The sequence below is a fragment of the Haliotis asinina genome, chromosome 9, assembly GCF_037392515.1.
Source record: "Haliotis asinina isolate JCU_RB_2024 chromosome 9, JCU_Hal_asi_v2, whole genome shotgun sequence".
In the NCBI taxonomy this organism is placed as follows: domain Eukaryota; kingdom Metazoa; phylum Mollusca; class Gastropoda; order Lepetellida; family Haliotidae; genus Haliotis; species Haliotis asinina.
The window spans coordinates 12,033,720-12,060,974 of NC_090288.1; the positions used below are offsets into that span (position 1 = coordinate 12,033,720).

The 27,255-nt window shown below is 43.8% G+C and overlaps 3 protein-coding genes across 3 annotated transcripts; all 3 read right to left on the reverse strand.

Moving 5' to 3' along the window:
• Window positions 1–3,134: 3,134 nt before the first annotated feature.
• Window positions 3,135–4,318, reverse strand: LOC137296983 (uncharacterized). Its single transcript, XM_067828916.1, has 3 exons — window positions 4,294–4,318; window positions 3,722–3,798; window positions 3,135–3,395 (listed from the first exon to the last, which is right to left on the reverse strand). Exons 1-3 carry the CDS (start codon window positions 4,316–4,318, stop codon window positions 3,135–3,137), a joined length of 363 nt encoding a protein of 120 aa, XP_067685017.1.
• An 11,684-nt stretch (window positions 4,319–16,002) lies between these two features.
• On the reverse strand, window positions 16,003–17,195 carry LOC137296985 (uncharacterized). Its single transcript, XM_067828917.1, has 3 exons — window positions 17,171–17,195; window positions 16,601–16,677; window positions 16,003–16,263 (listed from the first exon to the last, which is right to left on the reverse strand). Exons 1-3 carry the CDS (start codon window positions 17,193–17,195, stop codon window positions 16,003–16,005), a joined length of 363 nt encoding a protein of 120 aa, XP_067685018.1.
• A 7,365-nt stretch (window positions 17,196–24,560) lies between these two features.
• LOC137296986 (uncharacterized) lies at window positions 24,561–25,750 on the reverse strand. Its single transcript, XM_067828918.1, has 3 exons — window positions 25,726–25,750; window positions 25,155–25,231; window positions 24,561–24,821 (listed from the first exon to the last, which is right to left on the reverse strand). Exons 1-3 carry the CDS (start codon window positions 25,748–25,750, stop codon window positions 24,561–24,563), a joined length of 363 nt encoding a protein of 120 aa, XP_067685019.1.
• Between the last annotated feature and the right edge of the window lie 1,505 nt (window positions 25,751–27,255).

A 27,255-nucleotide genomic window follows, 5' to 3' on the forward strand; every position in this document is an offset into this window, starting at 1 on the left:
ACAAAGGCCTCCTCAAATACCTTGAATATGCAGCCGTGTAAACATCTTGTCAGTAGATGATCTCAAAACGATGCTGTACTCAACGAAATGCAGAGCGGTAGCGAGCAAGAGTCAAAGTGAATCTGTTGGAAACAGAGGGGACCGTTGGCAACGACAACGGTAACTACATGGATACCAAGTCAGAACGAGGCGTCATCGAATGTGTTCGGCAACGTCAAAGAGCCAGCAATAGTTGCATCTCATGGGGTCAAATATCTGGCGAGTTTAAGGTTTTAAATCAATGAGTATATGTTGAAATGCTACATGTACCATAGTTCACTGAAACGCCGTACGTGTTAGATGTTGAAAACACTCTATCAGCTCGGTGAAATTCATGTAAAGATTAGTATGAAGAAGGAAGGTAAAGTATTCGTTGTCAGTCAGAAAAATACAAGTCCTCCTATTCCCTTTTCGCTAATTCACATGTTTCTATCTCCGACAGAGAAGTTGAAGTCTGCACGCCTGTAGTGCCAGTAATAATATAGTAATGGTCACATGTACTTCACGATGAAAGACATCTGCGCAAAGGTGAAATACGGAGGACCTAATTTCTTGACTGGGACCATGTCTTGTCGTGGACACTGGATTTATTGACGGCTGAAGGCAAACGAAAGGAGAAAAGGAAGCAGATCCTGCTTTGAAGGCCGTTGTCATGGTTCCCGTCGGTGATAAAAAGAAGTGCATGTTGTGTTTATTGGGACCCCGAGTATTAAGTGGCAAACTGGTGAATGTCGGTAGTTGCTGACAATGTATAGTCATCTGACGTGGGGAGCGTCTTGTGGTGTGCAGTTCATGGTGTATGTTTCAGCATGGTGGTAGCTGCACTAACTGCTGCGGAAAGACAAGCGCCGCACTTCGCCTCGGACATAGCTGGCCGATAAATGCGCGCTAATAAGGTGACAAGAGTGGTCTCCCTTTATGCATATAGGCCGCAAGCAAGCTGGGTACGAGAGACTGGTCCACTCATACCTCCCAAAATACACAATAAATGAAATCAATGAACCTGCTTGTACGGTTACATAGTCTATTGAGTACCCGATTCCATTAAGAAATTAACGCTACCTCTACAAAATATTTCCCCCAATATCCCCGTTCACGTGAAAGCCAAGGCAAGGTCCGTTCGTCTAATTGTAAGCCAAAGTGTTAGCTGCACTGCTCGTAAAGATGGAAATGTTCTGACAGTCACCACGGGTTGTCTGTGCATGTATTTGTTCAGTGAACCTGATCTGCTTTCTGGCCAAGGCCTGATGAAATCGCCAGGGTCACCACACACGAGGACAATGAGTGAGTTAGTGAGTTTAGTTTTACGCCGCTTTTAGCACTATTCCAGTAATATCAAGTCGGGGGACTCCAGAGATGAGCTTCTCACATTGTACTTACCTGGGGGAAGTTACTGAAAAGCCTCAAGTTGACTTTGTGCTTCCTTATATTTGAGACAAACTAGGATATAGGTTGACCGTGTAATAATGACGACGATAATCATAATAAGAACAACAATGGTGCACGTGTATAGCATTATAACTCTTGTGTTGCTAATATAAGCAAGAATCGTGATGACCATCTCCCAGTTCCCTAGGGCAGAAACGTGGTTTTTCTGTATCCACTTTCTGAACTAGATGATATACGATAAATAGCACATGTTAAGTCAAATCTTTGTGTTCAACGCCGTGACATTTTGAAGTTATCGCTTTGGGATAAATGTAGTTTCACTCACTCACTCATCCTCACACATACACACACACTATCACTCACTGATTTGAGAACTTAGACATGTATGTGTGTAGCAGTACTATTGTGGTTTCCGTGTCTAAACTTGCTAGCGGAGACTAGACCTGGTCGAACTGGCAGTACTTGTACGTCTGATTATGTTCGTATCTAAACACCACCTGGCTTTCTTGATCAGGTATTGCAGCCTATTTTTATCCTGGAAGTAAAGGGTACCAATCCTGATCAAGTATCATGCAAGTCACTAATTATTATGTCTATAGCCTGGATTGAAAATGAGCAGTCAACGAGGAGCAAATCCCCTCTTCCAGTCTCATAGCGTGTATAAACACCCACAGGACAAGGGGACGCTTAAACAGCTGACTGCACAATGGGAGACCACTCTCAGTTATTCACGTCGTGTGTAAGGTATAGTAAGTGAAGTGATCGTAAAATATCCAGTCATCCGAAACCATTTTTGTAGTCATGACTACACGCGATTACAGACTGTGATTTCCATCATAGGAAACGTGTAAAACACTCCACTAGAAGACAGGAACACAGCGGGATAGAGCAAATGACCCCTCAATATCTTCCTTTGTAATTAGTTAACTCTTATAGTAACTTCCAGATGTCTCATAAATACATTTACTTCAGCCTCCTCTCCAGCTGTGTTGCTGTCTCCTAGCAAAGAATTGACCCAAAGAAGGAAGGAAAACAGACTCATGTGTATACCATTCAGTCTTATTTATTATTTCCATATAATCAGGAAATAGAATGGCAAGTGCTGAAAGGGAGTCTCCAAATCGAGGCCAAAAGGGAAGCTCAGTCGTCTTATTAGAAGTGAAATACTCTCAGAAATGTCAGCCAAAAGGTATGCCAAAACATACAAGATCGAAAGGGGTGTGTCCAAAACTAAATCACAAGGGTGTAGCCAAAAGAGACCCAAAATGGGAAATGGTATACTGGACGAGCACCACAACACATCATCTCACACAACACACTCACACCCGATCAAACATGCAAAACACACCATCATAAACCATTCACACTCACACGAAATAATACACGAAACAAATTCTTCTCCCAGCCTCTCTTTCTTTCTCACTCTTTCCTTTTCACTCTCTCTCTCTCTCTCTCATTCTCTCTCTCTCTCTGTCAAACACACACACACACAAACACACTCGTACATACACACATCAATAACACACACCGTAGCACATAAAACCACTGTCTGTCTCATCTGCATGCAAATACACTAACATGCACACCCACTCACACATCGTGTACTCTTGCACTTATACACACACACATCCAGTCACATATACACGTTCACCCTATGCACGCACACACACAGACACACATACACGCACGCACGCTGGATGAGGAATCTACGAGAATACTCTCCTAAAGAAGGCAGCCACTCTCTTCAGCGCCTTCCTCACGGGATGAATATCCTCCACGAAGCTGTCGTCGTCCTCGTCCTCGTACACCCAGTAGTCACTGTCGTCGTCACTTGGGACAGGGTAATAGTCGGCATAGGTGATGGTAACCGGGGCAGGGAGTGTCTCACCGTGGTCAGGGCGGGCCCAGAAGGGGGTGAAAACACGCAGGGGGTCGGGAGAGGGACTCGGGGACGAAGCCAAGGGACGCTACATCGGTGAGTGGGCAAGGTGGGAGAAAGGAGGGTCATTGGGTGAGGTTGATAGGAGATTTTTAACGAAACAATATTAAGAAATGTCTGAGTGCATTGCCCCTGATCACACATTCTACTATCCAATGGCAAACATGCTGATAGATTGTCAGAAAGAAATGCTAATGTGTGAATGGGAGAGGGGTAGCCGGGGACAGACTTTCAGCACACCATAACAGAGTAAGTAATATATAACGTCCCGGGTGTGCATGAGACAGCTTCGACAAGGACTAGAGGAGCCAACGTTTCGCCCCAATCTGAAGGTCATGTAGATAAAATACATACACAGTCGAATTCCTCATCCAGCGACGGCCATAGACTAGCAGCAGGAGTGACGTGATACCGGATCATGTCTTCCCGTGCTGAAAATAACACAAACAACGCATTTACTGACACGACAAATATACGTACAGTGGAACTAAGGTGTTTTGGGGGCCGAGGAAACGATAGCGAGAAAACAGAGAGTGTTTGGGGGACACATATAGGCCACGGATACGCTTTAGAAGCATTAAAATGGGCATTATAATCAGTTTTCATATATAATCCATCTAGTAGTGTAGCGATTATGCTCCGCATATTGGAAAGGAATGCTTTAAGAAAAAAATGTACCTAATCCACGCCTTCGATCTACTAAAACGTCTATTTTCATTTAACAACATCCACCATCGTATGTAAAAACAAAAAAGCCCCCATTTCACTGATGGAAAAGACATTAAAAACATCAATATTTCTAAATTTCTCCCAAATTGCAAATGGCGGCTACTGGCAACCACATCCTTACCGTCAAACTACGGCCGCTTGCAGTAATAATGTACGCTTTTAACACTTTAAAATACAACAAAAGCCTCCTTAAATACCTTGAATATGCAGCCGTGTAAACATCTTGTCAGTAGATGATCTCAAAACGATGCTGTACTCAACGAAATGCAGAGCGGTAGCGAGCAAGAGCCAAAGTAGATCTGTTGGAAACAGAGGGGACCGTTGGCAACGACAACGGTAACTACATGGATACCAAGTCAGAACGAGGCGTCATCGAATGTGTACGGCAACGTCAAAGAGCCAGCAATAGTTGCATCTCATGGGGTCAAATATCTGGCGAGTTTAAGGTTTTAAATCAATGAGTATATGTTGAAATGCTAGATGTATCATAGTTCACTGAAACGCCGTACGTGTTAGATGTTGAAAACACTCTATCAGCTCGGTGAAATTCATGTAAAGATTAGTATGAAGAAGGAAGGTAAAGTATTCGTTGTCAGTCAGAAAAATACAAGTCCTCCTATTCCCTTTTCGCTAATTCACATGTTTCTATCTCCGACAGAGAAGTTGAAGTCTGCACGCCTGTAGTGCCAGTAATAATATAGTAATGGTCACATGTACTTCACGATGAAAGACATCTGCGCAAAGCTGAAATACGGAGGACCTAATTTCTTGACTGGGACCATTTCTTGTCGTGGACACTGGATTTATTGACGGCTGAAGGCAAACGAAAGGAGAAAAGGAAGCAGATCCTGCTTTGAAGGCCGTTGTCATGGTTCCCGTCGGTGATAAAAAGAAGTGCATGTTGTGTTTATTGGGACCCCGAGTATTAAGTGGCAAACTGGTGAATGTCGGTAGTTGCTGACAATGTATAGTCATCTGACGTGGGGAGCGTCTTGTGGTGTGCAGTTCATGGTGTATGTTTCAGCATGGTGGTAGCTGCACTAACTGCTGCGGAAAGACAAGCGCCGCACTTCGCCTCGGACATAGCTGGCCGATAAATGCGCGCTAATAAGGTGACAAGAGTGGTCTCCCTTTATGCATATAGGCCGCAAGCAAGCTGGGTACGAGAGACTGGTCCACTCATACCTCCCAAAATACACAATAAATGAAATCAATGAACCTGCTTGTACGGTTACATAGTCTATTGAGTACCCGATTCCATTAAGAAATTAACGCTACCTCTACAAAATATTTCCCCCAATATCCCCGTTCACGTGAAAGCCAAGGCAAGGTCCGTTCGTCTAATTGTAAGCCAAAGTGTTAGCTGCACTGCTCGTAAAGATGGAAATGTTCTGACAGTCACCACGGGTTGTCTGTGCATGTATTTGTTCAGTGAACCTGATCTGCTTTCTGGCCAAGGCCTGATGAAATCGCCAGGGTCACCACACACGAGGACAATGAGTGAGTTAGTGAGTTTAGTTTTACGCCGCTTTTAGCACTATTTCAGTAATATCAAGTCGGGGGACTCCAGAGATGAGCTTCTCACATTGTACTTACCTGGGGGAAGTTACTGAAAAGCCTCAAGTTGACTTTGTGCTTCCTTATATTTGAGACAAACTAGGATATAGGTTGACCGTGTAATAATGACGACGATAATCATAATAAGAACAACAATGGTGCACTTGTATAGCATTATAACTCTTATGTTGCTAATATAAGCAAGAATCGTGATGACCATCTCCCAGTTCCCTAGGGCAGAAACGTGGTTTTTCTGTATCCACTTTCTGAACTAGATGATATACGATAAATAGCACATGTTAAGTCAAATCTTTGTGTTCAACGCCGTGACATTTTGAAGTTATCGCTTTGGGATAAATGTAGTTTCACTCACTCACTCATCCTCACACATACACACACACTATCACTCACTGATTTGAGAACTTAGACATGTATGTGTGTAGCAGTACTATTGTGGTTTCCGTGTCTAAACTTGCTAGCGGAGACTAGACCTGGTCGAACTGGCAGTACTTGTACGTCTGATTATGTTCGTATCTAAACACCACCTGGCTTTCTTGATCAGGTATTGCAGCCTATTTTTATCCTGGAAGTAAAGGGTACCAATCCTGATCAAGTATCATGCAAGTCACTAATTATTATGTCTATAGCCTGGATTGAAAATGAGCAGTCAACGAGGAGCAAATCCCCTCTTCCAGTCTCATAGCGTGTATAAACACCCACAGGACAAGGGGACGCTTAAACAGCTGACTGCACAATGGGAGACCACTCTCAGTTATTCACGTCGTGTGTAAGGTATAGTAAGTGAAGTGATCGTAAAATATCCAGTCATCCGAAACCATTTTTGTAGTCATGACTACACGCGATTACAGACTGTGATTTCCATCATAGGAAACGTGTAAAACACTCCACTAGAAGACAGGAACACAGCGGGATAGAGCAAATGACCCCTCAATATCTTCCTTTGTAATTAGTTAACTCTTATAGTAACTTCCAGATGTCTCATAAATACATTTACTTCTGCCTCCTCTCCAGCTGTGTTGCTGTCTCCTAGCAAAGAATTGACCCAAAGAAGGAAGGAAAACAGACTCATGTGTATACCATTCAGTCTTATTTATTATTTCCATATAATCAGGAAATAGAATGGCAAGTGCTGAAAGGGAGTCTCCAAATCGAGGCCAAAAGGGAAGCTCAGTCGTCTTATTAGAAGTGAAATACTCTTAGAAATGTCAGCCAAAAGGTATGCCAAAACATACAAGATCGAAAGGGGTGTGTCCAAAACTAAATCACAAGGGTGTAGCCAAAAGAGACCCAAAATGGGAAATGGTATACTGGACGAGCACCACAACACATCATCTCACACAACACACTCACACCCGATCAAACATGCAAAACACACCATCATAAACCATTCACACTCACACGAAATAATACACGAAACAAATTCTTCTCCCAGCCTCTCTTTCTTTCTCACTCTTTCCTTTTCACTCTCTCTCTCTCTCATTCTCTCTCTCTCTCTCTGTCAAACACACACACACACAAACACACTCGTACATACACACATCAATAACACACACCGTAGCACATAAAACCACTGTCTGTCTCATCTGCATGCAAATACACTAACATGCACACCCACTCACACATCGTGTACTCTTGCACTTATACACACACACATCCAGTCACATATACACGTTCACCCTATGCACGCACACACACAGACACACATACACGCACGCACGCTGGATGAGGAATCTACGAGAATACTCTCCTAAAGAAGGCAGCCACTCTCTTCAGCGCCTTCCTCACGGGATGAATATCCTCCACGAAGCTGTCGTCGTCCTCGTCCTCGTACACCCAGTAGTCACTGTCGTCGTCACTTGGGACAGGGTAATAGTCGGCATAGGTGATGGTAACCGGGGCAGGGAGTGTCTCACCGTGGTCAGGGCGGGCCCAGAACGGGGTGAAAACACGCAGGGGGTCGGGAGAGGGACTCGGGGACGAAGCCAAGGGACGCTACATCGGTGAGTGGGCAAGGTGGGAGAAAGGAGGGTCATTGGGTGAGGTTGATAGGAGATTTTTAACGAAACAATATTAAGAAATGTCTGAGTGCATTGCCCCTGATCACACATTCTATGAGGTACTATCCAATGGCAAACATGCTGATAGATTGTCAGAAAGAAATGCTAATGTGTGAATGGGAGAGGGGTAGCCGGGGACAGACTTTCAGCACACCATAACAGAGTAAGTAATATATAACGTCCCGGGTGTGCATGAGACAGCTTCGACAAGGACTAGAGGAGCCAACGTTTCGCCCCAATCTGAAGGTCATGTAGATAAAATACATACACAGTCGAATTCCTCATCCAGCGACGGCCATAGACTAGCAGCAGGAGTGACGTGATACCGGATCATGTCTTCCCGTGCTGAAAATAACACAAACAACGCATTTACTGACACGACAAATATACGTACAGTGGAACTAAGGTGTTTTGGGGGCCGAGGAAACGATAGCGAGAAAACAGAGAGTGTTTGGGGGACACATATAGGCCACGGATACGCTTTAGAAGCATTAAAATGGGCATTATAATCAGTTTTCATATATAATCCATCTAGTAGTGTAGCGATTATGCTCCGCATATTGGAAAGGAATGCTTTAAGAAAAAAATGTACCTAATCCACGCCTTCGATCTACTAAAACGTCTATTTTCATTTAACAACATCCACCATCGTATGTAAAAACAAAAAAGCCCCCATTTCACTGATGGAAAAGACATTAAAAACATCAATATTTCTAAATTTCTCCCAAATTGCAAATGGCGGCTACTGGCAACCACATCCTTACCGTCAAACTACGGCCGCTTGCAGTAATAATGTACGCTTTTAACACTTTAAAATACAACAAAAGCCTCCTTAAATACCTTGAATATGCAGCCGTGTAAACATCTTGTCAGTAGATGATCTCAAAACGATGCTGTACTCAACGAAATGCAGAGCGGTAGCGAGCAAGAGCCAAAGTAGATCTGTTGGAAACAGAGGGGACCGTTGGCAACGACAACGGTAACTACATGGATACCAAGTCAGAACGAGGCGTCATCGAATGTGTACGGCAACGTCAAAGAGCCAGCAATAGTTGCATCTCATGGGGTCAAATATCTGGCGAGTTTAAGGTTTTAAATCAATGAGTGTATGTTGAAATGCTAGATGTATCATAGTTCACTGAAACGCCGTACGTGTTAGATGTTGAAAACACTCTATCAGCTCGGTGAAATTCATGTAAAGATTAGTATGAAGAAGGAAGGTAAAGTATTCGTTGTCAGTCAGAAAAATACAAGTCCTCCTATTCCCTTTTCGCTAATTCACATGTTTCTATCTCCGACAGAGAAGTTGAAGTCTGCACGCCTGTAGTGCCAGTAATAATATAGTAATGGTCACATGTACTTCACGATGAAAGACATCTGCGCAAAGCTGAAATACGGAGGACCTAATTTCTTGACTGGGACCATGTCTTGTCGTGGACACTGGATTTATTGACGGCTGAAGGCAAACGAAAGGAGAAAAGGAAGCAGATCCTGCTTTGAAGGCCGTTGTCATGGTTCCCGTCGGTGATAAAAAGAAGTGCATGTTGTGTTTATTGGGACCCCGAGTATTAAGTGGCAAACTGGTGAATGTCGGTAGTTGCTGACAATGTATAGTCATCTGACGTGGGGAGCGTCTTGTGGTGTGCAGTTCATGGTGTATGTTTCAGCATGGTGGTAGCTGCACTAACTGCTGCGGAAAGACAAGCGCCGCACTTCGCCTCGGACATAGCTGGCCGATAAATGCGCGCTAATAAGGTGACAAGAGTGGTCTCCCTTTATGCATATAGGCCGCAAGCAAGCTGGGTACGAGAGACTGGTCCACTCATACCTCCCAAAATACACAATAAATGAAATCAATGAACCTGCTTGTACGGTTACATAGTCTATTGAGTACCCGATTCCATTAAGAAATTAACGCTACCTCTACAAAATATTTCCCCCAATATCCCCGTTCACGTGAAAGCCAAGGCAAGGTCCGTTCGTCTAATTGTAAGCCAAAGTGTTAGCTGCACTGCTCGTAAAGATGGAAATGTTCTGACAGTCACCACGGGTTGTCTGTGCATGTATTTGTTCAGTGAACCTGATCTGCTTTCTGGCCAAGGCCTGATGAAATCGCCAGGGTCACCACACACGAGGACAATGAGTGAGTTAGTGAGTTTAGTTTTACGCCGCTTTTAGCACTATTCCAGTAATATCAAGTCGGGGGACTCCAGAGATGAGCTTCTCACATTGTACTTACCTGGGGGAAGTTACTGAAAAGCCTCAAGTTGACTTTGTGCTTCCTTATATTTGAGACAAACTAGGATATAGGTTGACCGTGTAATAATGACGACGATAATCATAATAAGAACAACAATGGTGCACGTGTATAGCATTATAACTCTTATGTTGCTAATATAAGCAAGAATCGTGATGACCATCTCCCAGTTCCCTAGGGCAGAAACGTGGTTTTTCTGTATCCACTTTCTGAACTAGATGATATACGATAAATAGCACATGTTAAGTCAAATCTTTGTGTTCAACGCCGTGACATTTTGAAGTTATCGCTTTGGGATAAATGTAGTTTCACTCACTCACTCATCCTCACACATACACACACACTATCACTCACTGATTTGAGAACTTAGACATGTATGTGTGTAGCAGTACTATTGTGGTTTCCGTGTCTAAACTTGCTAGCGGAGACTAGACCTGGTCGAACTGGCAGTACTTGTACCTCTGATTATGTTCGTATCTAAACACCACCTGGCTTTCTTGATCAGGTATTGCAGCCTATATTTATCCTGGAAGTAAAGGGTACCAATCCTGATCAAGTATCATGCAAGTCACTAATTATTATGTCTATAGCCTGGATTGAAAATGAGCAGTCAACGAGGAACAAATCCCCTCTTCCAGTCCCATAGCGTGTATAAACACCCACAGGACAAGGGGACGCTTAAACAGCTGACTGCACAATGGGAGACCACTCTCAGTTATTCACGTCGTGTGTAAGGTATAGTAAGTGAAGAGATCGTAAAATATCCAGTCATCCGAAACCCTTTTTGTAGTCATGACTACACGCGATTACAGACTGTGATTTCCATCATAGGAAACGTGTAAAACACTCGACTAGAAGACAGGAACACAGCGGGATAGAGCAAATGACCCCTCAATATCTTCCTTAATTGTAATTAGTTAACTCTTATAGTAACTTCCAGATGTCTCATAAATACATTTACTTCAGCCTCCTCTCCAGCTGTGTTGCTGTCTCCTAGCAAAGAATTGACCCAAAGAAGGAAGGAAAACAGACTCATGTGTATACCATTCAGTCTTATTTATTTCCATATAATCAGGAAATAGAATGGCAAGTCCTGAAAGGGAGTCTCCAAATCGAGGCCAAAAGGGAAGCTCAGTCGTCTTATTAGAAGTGAAATAATCTTAGAAATGTCGGCCAAAAGGTATGCCAAAACATACAAGATCGAAAGGGGTGTGTCCAAAACTAAATCACAAGGGTGTAGCCAAAAGAGACCCAAAATGGGAAATGGTATACTGGACGAGCACCACAACACATCATCTCACACAACACACTCACACCCGATCAAACATGCAAAACACACCATCATAAACCATTCACACTCACACGAAATAATACACGAAACAAATTCTTCTCCCAGCCTCTCTTTCTTTCTCGCTCTTTCCTTTTCACTCTCTCTCTCTCATTCTCTCTCTCTCCCTCTGTCAAACACACACACACACACACACACTCGTACATACACACATCAATAACACACACCGTCACACATATTATCACTATCTGTCTCATCTGCATGCAAATACACTAACATGCACACCCACTCACACATCGTGTAGTCTTGCACTTATACACACATTCATCCAGTCACATATACACGTTTACCCTATGCACGCACACACACAGACACACACACGAGCGCGCACACATACACGCACGCACCCTGGATGAGGAATCTACGAGAATACTCTCCTAAAGAAGGCAGCCACTGTCCTCAGCGCCTTCCTCACGGGATGAATATCCTCCACGAAGCTGTCGTCGTCCTCGTCCTCGTACACCCAGTAGTCACTGTCGTCGTCACTTGGGACAGGGTAATAGTCGGCATAGGTGATGGTAACCGGGGCAGGGAGTGTCTCACCGTGGTCAGGGCGGGCCCAGAACGGGGTGAAAACACGCAGGGGGTCGGGAGAGGGACTCGGGGACGAAGCCAAGAGACGCTACATCGGTGAGTGGGCAGGGTGGGAGAAAGGAGGGTCATTGGGTGAGGTTGATAGGAGATTTTTAACGAAACAATGTTAAGAAATGTCTGAGTGCATTGCCCCTGGTCACACATTCTATGAGGTACTATCCAATGGCAAACATGCTGATAGATTGTCAGAAAGAAATGCTAATGTGTGAATGGGAGAGGGGTAGCCGGGGACAGACTTTCAGCACACCATAACAGAGTAAGTAATATATAACGTCCCTGGTGTGCATGAGACAACTTCGACAAGGACTAGAGGAGCCAACTTTTCGCCCCAATCTGAAGGTCATCAGTGTAGATAAAATACATACACAGTCGGATTCCTCATCCAGCGACGGCCATAGACTAGCAGCAGGAGTGACGTGATACCGGATCATGTCTTCCCGTGCTGAAAATAACACAAACAACGCATTTACTGGCACGCCAAATATACGTACAGTGGAACTAAGGTGTTTTGGGGGCCGAGGAAACGATAGCGAGAAAACAGAGAGTGTTTAGGGACACGTATAGGCCACGGATACGCTTTAGAAGCATTAAAATGGGCATTATAATCAGTTTTCATATATAATCCGTCTAGTAGTGTAGCGATTATGCTCCGCATATTGGAAAGGAATGCGTTAAGAAAAAAATGCACCTAATCCACGCCTTAGATCTACTAAAACGTCTATTATCATTTAACAACATCCACCATCGTATGTTAAAACAAAACAGCCCCCATTTCACTGATAGAAAAGACATTAAAAACATCAATATTTCTAAATTTCTCCCAAATTGCAAATGGCGGCTACTGGCAACCACACCCTTACCGTCAAACTACGGCCGCTTGCCGTAATAATGTACGCTTTTAACACTTTAAAATACAACAAAAGCCTCCTTAAATACCTTGAATATGCAGCCGTGTAAACATCTTGTCAGTAAATGATCTCAAAACGATGCTGTACTCAACGAAATGCAGAGCGGTAGCGAGCAAGAGCCAAAGTGGATCTGTTGGAAACAGAGGGGACCGTTGGCAACGACAACGGTAACTACATGGATACCAAGTCAGAACGAGGCGTCATCGAATGTGTTCGGCAACGTCAAAGAGCCAGCAATAGTTGCATCTCAAGGGGTCAATTATCTGGCGAGTTTAAGGTTTTAAATCAATGAGTATATGTTGAAATGCTAGATGTAGCATAGTTCACTGAAACGCCGTACGTGTTAGATGTTGAAAACACTCTATCAGCTCGGTGAAATTCATGTAAAGATTAGTATGAAGAAGGAAGGTAAAGTATTCGTTGTCAGTCAGAAAAATACAAGTCCTCCTATTCCCTTTTCGCTAATTCACATGTTTCTATCTCCGACAGAGAAGCTGAAGTCTGCACGCCTGTAGTGCCAGTAATAATATAGTAATGGTCACATGTACTTCACGATGAAAGACATCTGCGCAAAGGTGAAATACGGAGGACCTAATTTCTTGACTGGGACCATTTCTTGTCGTGGACAGTGGATTTATTGACGGCTGAAGGCAAACGACAGAAGAAAAGGAAGCAGATCCTGCTTTGAAGGCTGTTGTCATGGTTCCCGTCGGTGATAAAAAGAAGTGCATGTTGTGTTTATTTGGACCCCGAGTATTAACTGGCAAACTGGTGAATGTCGGTAGTTGCTGACAATGTATAGTCATCTGACGTGGGGAGCGTCTTGTGGTGTGCAGTTCATGGTGTATGTTTCAGCATGGTGGTAGCTGCACTAACTGCTGCGGAAAGACAAGCGCCGCACTTCGCCTCGGACATAGCTGGCCGATAAATGCGCGCTAATAAGGTTACAAGAGTGGTCTCCCTTTAAGCATAGGCCGCAAGCAAGCTGGGTACGAGAGACTGGTCCACTCATACCTCCCAAAATACACAATAAATGGAATCAATGGACCTGCTTGTACGGTTACATAGTCTATTGAGTACCCGAATCCATTGAGAAATTAACGCTACCTCTACAAAATATTCCCCCAATATCCCCGTTCATGTGAAAGCCGAGGCAAGGTCCGTTCGTCTAATTGTAAGCCAAAGTGTTATCTGCACTGCTCGTAAAGACCGAAATGTTCTGACAGTCACCACGGGTTGTCTGTGCATGTATTTGTTCAGTGAACCTGATCTGCTTTCTGGCCAAGGCCTGATGAAATCGCCAGGGTCACCACACACGAAGACAATGAGTGAGTTAGTGAGTTTAGTTTTACGCCGCTTTTAGCACTATTCCAGTAATATCAAGTCGTGGGACTCCAGAGATGAGCTTCACACATTGTACTTACCTGGGGGAAGATACTGAAAAGCCTCAAGTTGACTTTGTGCTTCCTTATATTTGAGACAAACTAGGATATAGGTTGGCCGTGTAATAATGACGACGATAATCATAATGATAAGAACAACAATGGTGCACGTGTATAGCATGATAACTCTTATGTTGCTAATATAAGCAAGAATCGTGATGACCATCTCCCAGTTCCCTAGGGCAGAAACGTGCTTTTTCTGTATCCACTTTCTGAACTAGATGATATACGATAAATAGCACATGGTAAGTCAAATCTTTGTGTTCAACGCCGTGACATTTTGAAGTTATCGCTTTGGGATAAATGTACTTTCACTCACTCACTCATCCTCACACACACACACACACACTATCACTCACTGATTTGAGAACTTAGACATGTATGTGTGTAGCAGTACTATTGTGGTTTCCGTGTCTAAACTTGCTAGCGGAGACTAGACCTGGTCGAACTGGCAGTACTTGTACCTCTGATTATGTTCGTATCTAAACACCACCTGGCTTTCTTGATCAGGTATTGCAGCCTATATTTATCCTGGAAGTAAAGGGTACCAATCCTGATCAAGTATCATGCAAGTCACTAATTATTATGTCTATAGCCTGGATTGAAAATGAGCAGTCAACGTGGAACAAATCCCCTCTTCCAGTCCCATAGCGTGTATAAACACCCACAGGACAAGGGGACGCTTAAACAGCTGACTGCACAATGGGAGACCACTCTCAGTTATTCACGTCGTGTGTAAGGTATAGTAAGTGAAGAGATCGTAAAATATCCAGTCATCCGAAACCATTTTTGTAGTCATGACTACACGCGATTACAGACTGTGATTTCCATCATAGGAAACGTGTAAAACACTCGACTAGAAGACAGGAACACAGCGGGATAGAGCAAATGACCCCTCAATATCTTCCTTAATTGTAATTAGTTAACTCTTATAGTAACTTCCAGATGTCTCATAAATACATTTACTTCAGCCTCCTCTCCAGCTGTGTTGCTGTCTCCTAGCAAAGAACTGAGCCAAAGAAGGAAGGAAAACAGACTCATGTGTATACCATTCAGTCTTATTTATTTCCATATAATCAGGAAATAGAATGGCAAGTCCTGAAAGGGAGTCTCCAAATCGAGGCCAAAAGGGAAGCTCAGTCGTCTTATTAGAAGCGAAATAATCTTAGAAATGTCGGCCAAAAGGTATGCCAAAACATACAAGATCGAAAGGGGTGTGTCCAAAACTAAATCACAAGGGTGTAGCCAAAAGAGACCCAAAATGGGAAATGGTATACTGGACGAGCACCACAACACATCATCTCACACAACACACTCACACCCGATCAAACATGCAAAACACACCATCATAAACCATTCACACTCACACGAAATAATACACGAAACAAATTCTTCTCCCAGCCTCTCTTTCTTTCTCGCTCTTTCCTTTTCACTCTCTCTCTCTCTCATTCTCTCTCTCTCCCTCTGTCAAACACACACACACACACACACACACACACTCGTACATACACACATCAATAACACACACCGTCACACATAAAATCACTATCTGTCTCATCTGCATGCAAATACACTAACATGCACACCCACTCACACATCGTGTAGTCTTGCACTTATACACACATTCATCCAGTCACATATACACGTTTACCCTATGCACGCACACACACAGACACACACACGAGCGCGCACACATACACGCACGCACCCTGGATTAGGAATCTACGAGAATACTCTCCTAAAGAAGGCAGCCACTGTCCTCAGCGCCTTCCTCACGGGATGAATATCCTCCACGAAGCTGTCGTCGTCCTCGTCCTCGTACACCCAGTAGTCACTGTCGTCGTCACTTGGGACAGGGTAATAGTCGGCATAGGTGATGGTAACCGGGGCAGGGAGTGTCTCACCGTGGTCAGGGCGGGCCCAGAACGGGGTGAAAACACGCAGGGGGTCGGGAGAGGGACTCGGGGACGAAGCCAAGGGACGCTACATCGGTGAGTGGGCAGGGTGGGAGAAAGGAGGGTCATTGGGTGAGGTTGATAGGAGATTTTTAACGAAACAATGTTAAGAAATGTCTGAGTGCATTGCCCCTGGTCACACATTCTATGAGGTACTATCCAATGGCAAACATGCTGATAGATTGTCAGAAAGAAATGCTAATGTGTGAATGGGAGAGGGGTAGCCGGGGACAGACTTTCAGCACACCATAACAGAGTAAGTAATATATAACGTCCCTGGTGTGCATGAGACAACTTCGACAAGGACTAGAGGAGCCAACTTTTCGCCCCAATCTGAAGGTCATCAGTGTAGATAAAATACATACACAGTCGGATTCCTCATCCAGCGACGGCCATAGACTAGCAGCAGGAGTGACGTGATACCGGATCATGTCTTCCCGTGCTGAAAATAACACAAACAACGCATTTACTGGCACGCCAAATATACGTACAGTGGAACTAAGGTGTTTTGGGGGCCGAGGAAACGATAGCGAGAAAACAGAGAGTGTTTAGGGACACGTATAGGCCACGGATACGCTTTAGAAGCATTAAAATGGGCATTATAATCAGTTTTCATATATAATCCGTCTAGTAGTGTAGCGATTATGCTCCGCATATTGGAAAGGAATGCTTTAAGAAAAAAATGCACCTAATCCACGCCTTAGATCTACTAGAACGTCTATTATCATTTAACAACATCCACCATCGTATGTAAAAACAAAAAAGCCCCATTTCACTGATGGAAAAGACATTAAAAACATCAATATTTCTAAATTTCTCCCAAATTGCAAATGGCGGCTACTGGCAACCACACCCTTACCGTCAAACTACGGCCGCTTGCCGTAATAATGTACGCTTTTAACACTTTAAAATACAACAAAAGCCTCCTTAAATACCTTGAATATGCAGCCGTGTAAACATCTTGTCAGTAAATGATCTCAAAACGATGCTGTACTCAACGAAATGCAGAGCGGTAGCGAGCAAGAGCCAAAGTGGATCTGTTGGAAACAGAGGGGACCGTTGGCAACGACAACGGTAACTACATGGATACCAAGTCAGAACGAGGCGTCATCGAATGTGTTCGGCAACGTCAAAGAGCCAGCAATAGTTGCATCTCAAGGGGTCAATTATCTGGCGAGTTTAAGGTTTTAAATCAATGAGTATATGTTGAAATGCTAGATGTAGCATAGTTCACTGAAACGCCGTACGTGTTAGATGTTGAAAACACTCTATCAGCTCGGTGAAATTCATGTAAAGATTAGTATGAAGAAGGAAGGTAAAGTATTCGTTGTCAGTCAGAAAAATACAAGTCCTCCTATTCCCTTTTCGCTAATTCACATGTTTCTATCTCCGACAGAGAAGCTGAAGTCTGCACGCCTGTAGTGCCAGTAATAATATAGTAATGGTCACATGTACTTCACGATGAAAGACATCTGCGCAAAGGTGAAATACGGAGGACCTAATTTCTTGACTGGGACCATTTCTTGTCGTGGACAGTGGATTTATTGACGGCTGAAGGCAAACGACAGAAGAAAAGGAAGCAGATCCTGCTTTGAAGGCCGTTGTCATGGTTCCCGTCGGTGATAAAAAGAAGTGCATGTTGTGTTTATTTGGACCCCGAGTATTAACTGGCAAACTGGTGAATGTCGGTAGTTGCTGACAATGTATAGTCATCTGACGTGGGGAGCGTCTTGTGGTGTGCAGTTCATGGTGTATGTTTCAGCATGGTGGTAGCTGCACTAACTGCTGCGGAAAGACAAGCGCCGCACTTCGCCTCGGACATAGCTGGCCGATAAATGCGCGCTAATAAGGTTACAAGAGTGGTCTCCCTTTAAGCATAGGCCGCAAGCAAGCTGGGTACGAGAGACTGGTCCACTCATACCTCCCAAAATACACAATAAATGGAATCAATGGACCTGCTTGTACGGTTACATAGTCTATTGAGTACCCGAATCCATTGAGAAATTAACGCTACCTCTACAAAATATTCCCCCAATATCCCCGTTCATGTGAAAGCCAAGGCAAGGTCCGTTCGTCTAATTGTAAGCCAAAGTGTTAGCTGCACTGCTCGTAAAGATGGAAATGTTCTGACAGTCACCACGGGTTGTCTGTGCATGTATTTGTTCAGTGAACCTGATCTGCTTTCTGGCCAAGGCCTGATGAAATCTCCAGGGTCACCACACACGAAGACAATGAGTGAGTTAGTGAGTTTAGTTTTACGCCGCTTTTAGCACTATTCCAGTAATATCAAGTCGTGGGACTCCAGAGATGAGCTTCACACATTGTACTTACCTGGGGGAAGATACTGAAAAGCCTCAAGTTGACTTTGTGCTTCCTTATATTTGAGACAAACTAGGATATAGGTTGACCGTGTAATAATGACGACGATAATCATAATGATAAGAACAACAATGGTGCACGTGTATAGCATGATAACTCTTATGTTGCTAATATAAGCAAGAATCGTGATGACCATCTCCCAGTTCCCTAGGGCAGAAACGTGCTTTTTCTGTATCCACTTTCTGAACTAGATGATAAACGATAAATAGCACATGGTAAGTCAAATCTTTGTGTTCAACGCCGTGACATTTTGAAGTTATCGCTTTGGGATAAATGTACTTTCACTCACTCACTCATCCTCACACACACACACACACTATCACTCACTGATTTGAGAACTTAGACATGTATGTGTGTAGCAGTACTATTGTGGTTTCCGTGTCTAAACTTGCTAGCGGAGACTAGACCTGGTCGAACTGGCAGTACTTGTACGTCTGATTATGTTCGTATCTAAACACCACCTGACTTTCTTGATCAGGTATTGCAGCCTATATTTATCCTGGAAGTAAAGGGTACCAATCCTGTTCAAGTATCATGCAAGTCACTAATTATTATGTCTATTGCCTGGATTGAAAATGAGCAGTCAACAAGGAACAAATCCCCTCTTCCAGTCTCATAGCGTGTATAAACACCCACAGGACAAGGGGACGCTTAAACAGCTGACTGCACAATGGGAGACCACTCTCAGTTATTCACGTCGTGTGTATGGTACAGTAAGTGAAGTGATCGTAAAATATCCAGTCTTCCGAAACCATTTTTGTAGTCATGACTACACGCGATTACAGACTGTGATTTCCATCATAGGAAACGTGTAAAACACTCGACTAGAAGACAGGAACACAGCGGGATAGAGCAAATGACCCCTCAAAATCTTCCTTTGTAATTAGTTAACTCTTATAGTAACTTCCAGATGTCTCATAAATACATTTACTTCAGCCTCCTCTCCAGCTGTGTTGCTGTCTCCTAGCAAAGAACTGAGCCAAAGAAGGAAGGAAAACAGACTCATGTGTATACCATTCAGTCTTATTTATTATTTCCATATAATCAGGAAATAGAATGGCAAGTGCTGAAAAGAAGTCTCCAAATCGAGGCCAAAAGGGAAGCTCAGTCGTCTTATTAGAAGTGAAATAATCTTAGAAATGTCAGCCAAAAGGTATGCCAAAACATACAAGATCGAAACGGGTGTGTCCAAAACTAAATCACAAGGGTGTAGCCAAAAGAGACCCAAAATGGGAAATGGTATACTAGACGAGCACCACAACACATCATCTCACACAACACACTCACACCCGATCATACATGCAAAACACACCATCATAAACCATTCACACACACACGAAATAGTACACGGAACAAATTCTTATCCCAGCCTCTCTTTCTTTCTCGCTCTTTCCTTTTCACTCTCTCTCTCTCTCTCATTCTCTCTCTCTCTCTCTTTCTCTCTGTCAAACACACACACACTCGTACATACACACATCAATAACACACACCGTCACACAAAAAACCACTGTCTGTCTCATCTGCATGCAAATACACTAACATGCACACCCACTCACACATCGTGTACTCTTGCATTTATGCACACACACATCCAGTCACATATACACGTTCACCCTATGCACGCACACACACAGACACACATACACGCACGCACGCTGGATGAGGAATCTACGAGAATACTCTCCTAAAGAAGGCAGCCACTCTCTTCAGCGCCTTCCTCACGGGATGAATATCCTCCACGAAGCTGTCGTCGTCCTCGTCCTCGTACACCCAGTAGTCACTGTCGTCGTCACTTGGGACAGGGTAATAGTCGGCATAGGTGATGGTAACCGGGGCAGGGAGTGTCTCAATGTGGTCAGGGCGGGCCCAGAACGGGGTGAAAACACGCAGGGGGTCGGGAGAGGGACTCGGGGACGAAGCCAAGGGACGCTACATCGGTGAGTGGGCAGGGTGGGAGAAAGGAGGGTCATTGGGTGAGGTTGATAGGAGATTTTTAACGAAACAATATTAAGAAATGTCTGAGTGCATTGCCCCTGGCCATACATTCTATGAGGTACTATCCAATGGCAAACATGCTGATAGATTGTCAGAAAGAAATGCTAATGTGTGAATGGGAGAGGGGTAGCCGGGGACAGACTTTCAGCACACCATAACAGAGTAAGTAATATATAACGTCCCGGGTGTACATGAGACAGCTTCGACAAGGACTAGAGGAGCCAACGTTTCGCCCCAATCTGAAGGTCATGTAGATAAAATACATACACAGTCGGATTCCTCATCCAGCGACGGCCATAGACTAGCAGCAGGAGTGACGTGATACCGGATCATGTCTTCCCGTGCTGAAAATAACACAAACAACGCATTTACTGACACGCCAAATATACGTACAGTGGAACTAAGGTGTTTTGGGGGCCGAGGAAACGATAGCGAGAAAACAGAGAGTGTTTGGGGGACACATATAGGCCACGGATACGCTTTAGAAGCATTAAAATGGGCATTATAATCAGTTTTCATATATAATCCATCTCGTAGTGTAGCGATTATGCTCCGCATATTGGAAAGGAATGCGTTAAGAAAAAAATGCACCTAATCCACGCCTTAGATCTACTAAAACGTCTATTATCATTTAACAACATCCACCATCGTATGTAAAAACAAAAAAAGCCCCATTTCACTGATGGAAAAGACATTAAAAACATCAATATTTCTAAATTTCTCCCAAATTGCAAATGGCGGCTACTGGCAACCACACCCTTACCGTCAAACTACGGCCGCTTGCCGTAATAATGTACGCTTTTAACACTTTAAAATACAACAAAAGCCTCCTTAAATACCTTGAATATGCAGCCGTGTAAACATCTTGTCAGTAGATGATCTCAAAACGATGCTGTACTCAACGAAATGCAGAGCGGTAGCGAGCAAGAGCCAAAGTGAATCTGTTGGAAACAGAGGGGACCGTTGGCAACGACAACGGTAACTACATGGATACCAAGTCAGAACGAGGCGTCATCAAATGTGTTCGGCAACGTCAAAGAGCCAGCAATAGTTGCATCTCATGGGGTCAAATATCTGGCGAGTTTAAGGTTTTAAATCAATGAATATATGTTGAAATGCTAGATGTACCATAGTTCACTGAAACGCCGTACGTGTTAGATGTTGAAAACACTCTATCAGCTCGGTGAAATTCATGGAAAGATTAGTATGAAGAAGGAAGGTAAAGTATTCGTTGTCAGTCAGAAAAATACAAGTCCTCCTATTCCCTTTTCGCTAATTCACATGTTTCTATCTCCGACAGAGAAGTTGAAGTCTGCACGCCTGTAGTGCCAGTAATAATATAGTAATGGTCACGTATACTTCACGATGAAAGACATCTGCGCAAAGGTGAAATACGGAGGACCTAATTCCTTGACTGGGACCATTTCTTGTCGTGGACAGTGGATTTATTGACGGCTGAAGGCAAACGACAGAAGAAAAGGAAGCAGATCCTGCTTTGAAGGCCGTTGTCATGGTTCCCGTCGGTGATAAAAAGAAGTGCATGTTGTGTTTATTTGGACCCCGAGTATTAACTGGCAAACTGGTGAATGTCGGTAGTTGCTGACAATGTATAGTCATCTGACGTGGGGAGCGTCTTGTGGTGTGCAGTTCATGGTGTATGTTTCAGCATGGTGGTAGCTGCACTAACTGCTGCGGAAAGACAAGCGCCGCACTTCGCCTCGGACATAGCTGGCCGATAAATGCGCGCTAATAAGGTTACAAGAGTGGTCTCCCTTTAAGCATAGGCCGCAAGCAAGCTGGGTACGAGAGACTGGTCCACTCATACCTCCCAAAATACACAATAAATGGAATCAATGGACCTGCTTGTACGGTTACATAGTCTATTGAGTACCCGAATCCATTGAGAAATTAACGCTACCTCTACAAAATATTCCCCCAATATCCCCGTTCATGTGAAAGCCGAGGCAAGGTCCGTTCGTCTAATTGTAAGCCAAAGTGTTATCTGCACTGCTCGTAAAGACCGAAATGTTCTGACAGTCACCACGGGTTGTCTGTGCATGTATTTGTTCAGTGAACCTGATCTGCTTTCTGGCCAAGGCCTGATGAAATCGCCAGGGTCACCACACACGAAGACAATGAGTGAGTTAGTGAGTTTAGTTTTACGCCGCTTTTAGCACTATTCCAGTAATATCAAGTCGTGGGACTCCAGAGATGAGCTTCACACATTGTACTTACCTGGGGGAAGATACTGAAAAGCCTCAAGTTGACTTTGTGCTTCCTTATATTTGAGACAAACTAGGATATAGGTTGACCGTGTAATAATGACGACGATAATCATAATGATAAGAACAACAATGGTGCACGTGTATAGCATGATAACTCTTATGTTGCTAATATAAGCAAGAATCGTGATGACCATCTCCCAGTTCCCTAGGGCAGAAACGTGCTTTTTCTGTATCCACTTTCTGAACTAGATGATATACGATAAATAGCACATGGTAAGTCAAATCTTTGTGTTCAACGCCGTGACATTTTGAAGTTATCGCTTTGGGATAAATGTACTTTCACTCACTCACTCATCCTCACACACACACACACTATCACTCACTGATTTGAGAACTTAGACATGTATGTGTGTAGCAGTACTATTGTGGTTTCCGTGTCTAAACTTGCTAGCGGAGACTAGACCTGGTCGAACTGGCAGTACTTGTACGTCTGATTATGTTCGTATCTAAACACCAGCTGACTTTCTTGATCAGGTATTGCAGCCTATATTTATCCTGGAAGTAAAGGGTACCAATCCTGTTCAAGTATCATGCAAGTCACTAATTATTATGTCTATTGCCTGGATTGAAAATGAGCAGTCAACGAGGAACAAATCCCCTCTTCCAGTCTCATAGCGTGTATAAACACCCACAGGACAAGGGGACGCTTAAACAGCTGACTGCACAATGGGAGACCACTCTCAGTTATTCACGTCGTGTGTAAGGTATAGTAAGTGAAGTGATCGTAAAATATCCAGTCTTCCGAAACCATTTTTGTAGTCATGACTACACGCGATTACAGACTGTGATTTCCATCATAGGAAACGTGTAAAACACTCGACTAGAAGACAGGAACACAGCGGGATAGAGCAAATGACCCCTCAAAATCTTCCTTTGTAATTAGTTAACTCTTATAGTAACTTCCAGATGTCTCATAAATACATTTACTTCAGCCTCCTCTCCAGCTGTGTTGCTGTCTCCTAGCAAAGAACTGAGCCAAAGAAGGAAGGAAAACAGACTCATGTGTATACCATTCAGTCTTATTTATTATTTCCATATAATCAGGAAATAGAATGGCAAGTGCTGAAAAGAAGTCTCCAAATCGAGGCCAAAAGGGAAGCTCAGTCGTCTTATTAGAAGTGAAATAATCTTAGAAATGTCAGCCAAAAGGTATGCCAAAACATACAAGATCGAAACGGGTGTGTCCAAAACTAAATCACAAGGGTGTAGCCAAAAGAGACCCAAAATGGGAAATGGTATACTAGACGAGCACCACAACACATCATCTCACACAACACACTCACACCCGATCATACATGCAAAACACACCATCATAAACCATTCACACACACACGAAATAGTACACGGAACAAATTCTTATCCCAGCCTCTCTTTCTTTCTCGCTCTTTCCTTTTCACTCTCTCTCTCTCTCTCATTCTCTCTCTCTCTCTCTCTTTCTCTCTGTCAAACACACACACACTCGTACATACACACATCAATAACACACACCGTCACACAAAAAACCACTGTCTGTCTCATCTGCATGCAAATACACTAACATGCACACCCACTCACACATCGTGTACTCTTGCATTTATGCACACACACATCCAGTCACATATACACGTTCACCCTATGCACGCACACACACAGACACACATACACGCACGCACGCTGGATGAGGAATCTACGAGAATACTCTCCTAAAGAAGGCAGCCACTCTCTTCAGCGCCTTCCTCACGGGATGAATATCCTCCACGAAGCTGTCGTCGTCCTCGTCCTCGTACACCCAGTAGTCACTGTCGTCGTCACTTGGGACAGGGTAATAGTCGGCATAGGTGATGGTAACCGGGGCAGGGAGTGTCTCAATGTGGTCAGGGCGGGCCCAGAACGGGGTGAAAACACGCAGGGGGTCGGGAGAGGGACTCGGGGACGAAGCCAAGGGACGCTACATCGGTGAGTGGGCAGGGTGGGAGAAAGGAGGGTCATTGGGTGAGGTTGATAGGAGATTTTTAACGAAACAATATTAAGAAATGTCTGAGTGCATTGCCCCTGGCCATACATTCTATGAGGTACTATCCAATGGCAAACATGCTGATAGATTGTCAGAAAGAAATGCTAATGTGTGAATGGGAGAGGGGTAGCCGGGGACAGACTTTCAGCACACCATAACAGAGTAAGTAATATATAACGTCCCGGGTGTACATGAGACAGCTTCGACAAGGACTAGAGGAGCCAACGTTTCGCCCCAATCTGAAGGTCATGTAGATAAAATACATACACAGTCGGATTCCTCATCCAGCGACGGCCATAGACTAGCAGCAGGAGTGACGTGATACCGGATCATGTCTTCCCGTGCTGAAAATAACACAAACAACGCATTTACTGACACGACAAATATACGTACAGTGGAACTAAGGTGTTTTGGGGGCCGAGGAAACGATAGCGAGAAAACAGAGAGTGTTTGGGGGACACATATAGGCCACGGATACGCTTTAGAAGCATTAAAATGGGCATTATAATCAGTTTTCATATATAATCCATCTCGTAGTGTAGCGATTATGCTCCGCATATTGGAAAGGAATGCTTTAAGAAAAAAATGCACCTAATCCACGCCTTAGATCTACTAGAACGTCTATTATCATTTAACAACATCCACCATCGTATGTAAAAACAAAAAAGCCCCATTTCACTGATGGAAAAGACATTAAAAACATCAATATTTCTAAATTTCTCCCAAATTGCAAATGGCGGCTACTGGCAACCACACCCTTACCGTCAAACTACGGCCGCTTGCCGTAATAATGTACGCTTTTAACACTTTAAAATACAACAAAAGCCTCCTTAAATACCTTGAATATGCAGCCGTGTAAACATCTTGTCAGTAGATGATCTCAAAACGATGCTGTACTCAACGAAATGCAGAGCGGTAGCGAGCAAGAGCCAAAGTGAATCTGTTGGAAACAGAGGGGACCGTTGGCAACGACAACGGTAACTACATGGATACCAAGTCAGAACGAGGCGTCATCAAATGTGTTCGGCAACGTCAAAGAGCCAGCAATAGTTGCATCTCATGGGGTCAAATATCTGGCGAGTTTAAGGTTTTAAATCAATGAATATATGTTGAAATGCTAGATGTACCATAGTTCACTGAAACGCCGTACGTGTTAGATGTTGAAAACACTCTATCAGCTCGGTGAAATTCATGGAAAGATTAGTATGAAGAAGGAAGGTAAAGTATTCGTTGTCAGTCAGAAAAAGACAAGTCCTCCTATTCCCTTTTCGCTAATTCACATGTTTCTATCTCCGACAGAGAAGTTGAAGTCTGCACGCCTGTAGTGCCAGTAATAATATAGTAATGGTCACGTATACTTCACGATGAAAGACATCTGCGCAAAGGTGAAATACGGAGGACCTAATTCCTTGACTGGGACCATTTCTTGTCGTGGACAGTGGATTTATTGACGGCTGAAGGCAAACGACAGAAGAAAAGGAAGCAGATCCTGCTTTGAAGGCCGTTGTCATGGTTCCCGTCGGTGATAAAAAGAAGTGCATGTTGTGTTTATTTGGACCCCGAGTATTAACTGGCAAACTGGTGAATGTCGGTAGTTGCTGACAATGTATAGTCATCTGACGTGGGGAGCGTCTTGTGGTGTGCAGTTCATGGTGTATGTTTCAGCATGGTGGTAGCTGCACTAACTGCTGCGGAAAGACAAGCGCCGCACTTCGCCTCGGACATAGCTGGCCGATAAATGCGCGCTAATAAGGTTACAAGAGTGGTCTCCCTTTAAGCATAGGCCGCAAGCAAGCTGGGTACGAGAGACTGGTCCACTCATACCTCCCAAAATACACAATAAATGGAATCAATGGACCTGCTTGTACGGTTACATAGTCTATTGAGTACCCGAATCCATTGAGAAATTAACGCTACCTCTACAAAATATTCCCCCAATATCCCCGTTCATGTGAAAGCCGAGGCAAGGTCCGTTCGTCTAATTGTAAGCCAAAGTGTTATCTGCACTGCTCGTAAAGACCGAAATGTTCTGACAGTCACCACGGGTTGTCTGTGCATGTATTTGTTCAGTGAACCTGATCTGCTTTCTGGCCAAGGCCTGATGAAATCGCCAGGGTCACCACACACGAAGACAATGAGTGAGTTAGTGAGTTTAGTTTTACGCCGCTTTTAGCACTATTCCAGTAATATCAAGTCGTGGGACTCCAGAGATGAGCTTCACACATTGTACTTACCTGGGGGAAGATACTGAAAAGCCTCAAGTTGACTTTGTGCTTCCTTATATTTGAGACAAACTAGGATATAGGTTGACCGTGTAATAATGACGACGATAATCATAATGATAAGAACAACAATGGTGCACGTGTAT

Coding starts and splice junctions, on each gene's coding strand:
- LOC137296983 (XM_067828916.1), bottom strand. CDS start 4,318: ATGTTTACACGGCTGCATATTCAAG. Junction 3,799..4,293: donor TACACGGCTGCATATTCAAG/GTATTTAAGGAG, acceptor TGTTATTTTCAG/CACGGGAAGACATGATCCGG. Junction 3,396..3,721: donor TGGATGAGGAATTCGACTGT/GTATGTATTTTA, acceptor TCACCGATGTAG/CGTCCCTTGGCTTCGTCCCC.
- LOC137296985 (XM_067828917.1), bottom strand. CDS start 17,195: ATGTTTACACGGCTGCATATTCAAG. Junction 16,678..17,170: donor TACACGGCTGCATATTCAAG/GTATTTAAGGAG, acceptor TGTTATTTTCAG/CACGGGAAGACATGATCCGG. Junction 16,264..16,600: donor TGGATGAGGAATCCGACTGT/GTATGTATTTTA, acceptor TCACCGATGTAG/CGTCCCTTGGCTTCGTCCCC.
- LOC137296986 (XM_067828918.1), bottom strand. CDS start 25,750: ATGTTTACACGGCTGCATATTCAAG. Junction 25,232..25,725: donor TACACGGCTGCATATTCAAG/GTATTTAAGGAG, acceptor TGTTATTTTCAG/CACGGGAAGACATGATCCGG. Junction 24,822..25,154: donor TGGATGAGGAATCCGACTGT/GTATGTATTTTA, acceptor TCACCGATGTAG/CGTCCCTTGGCTTCGTCCCC.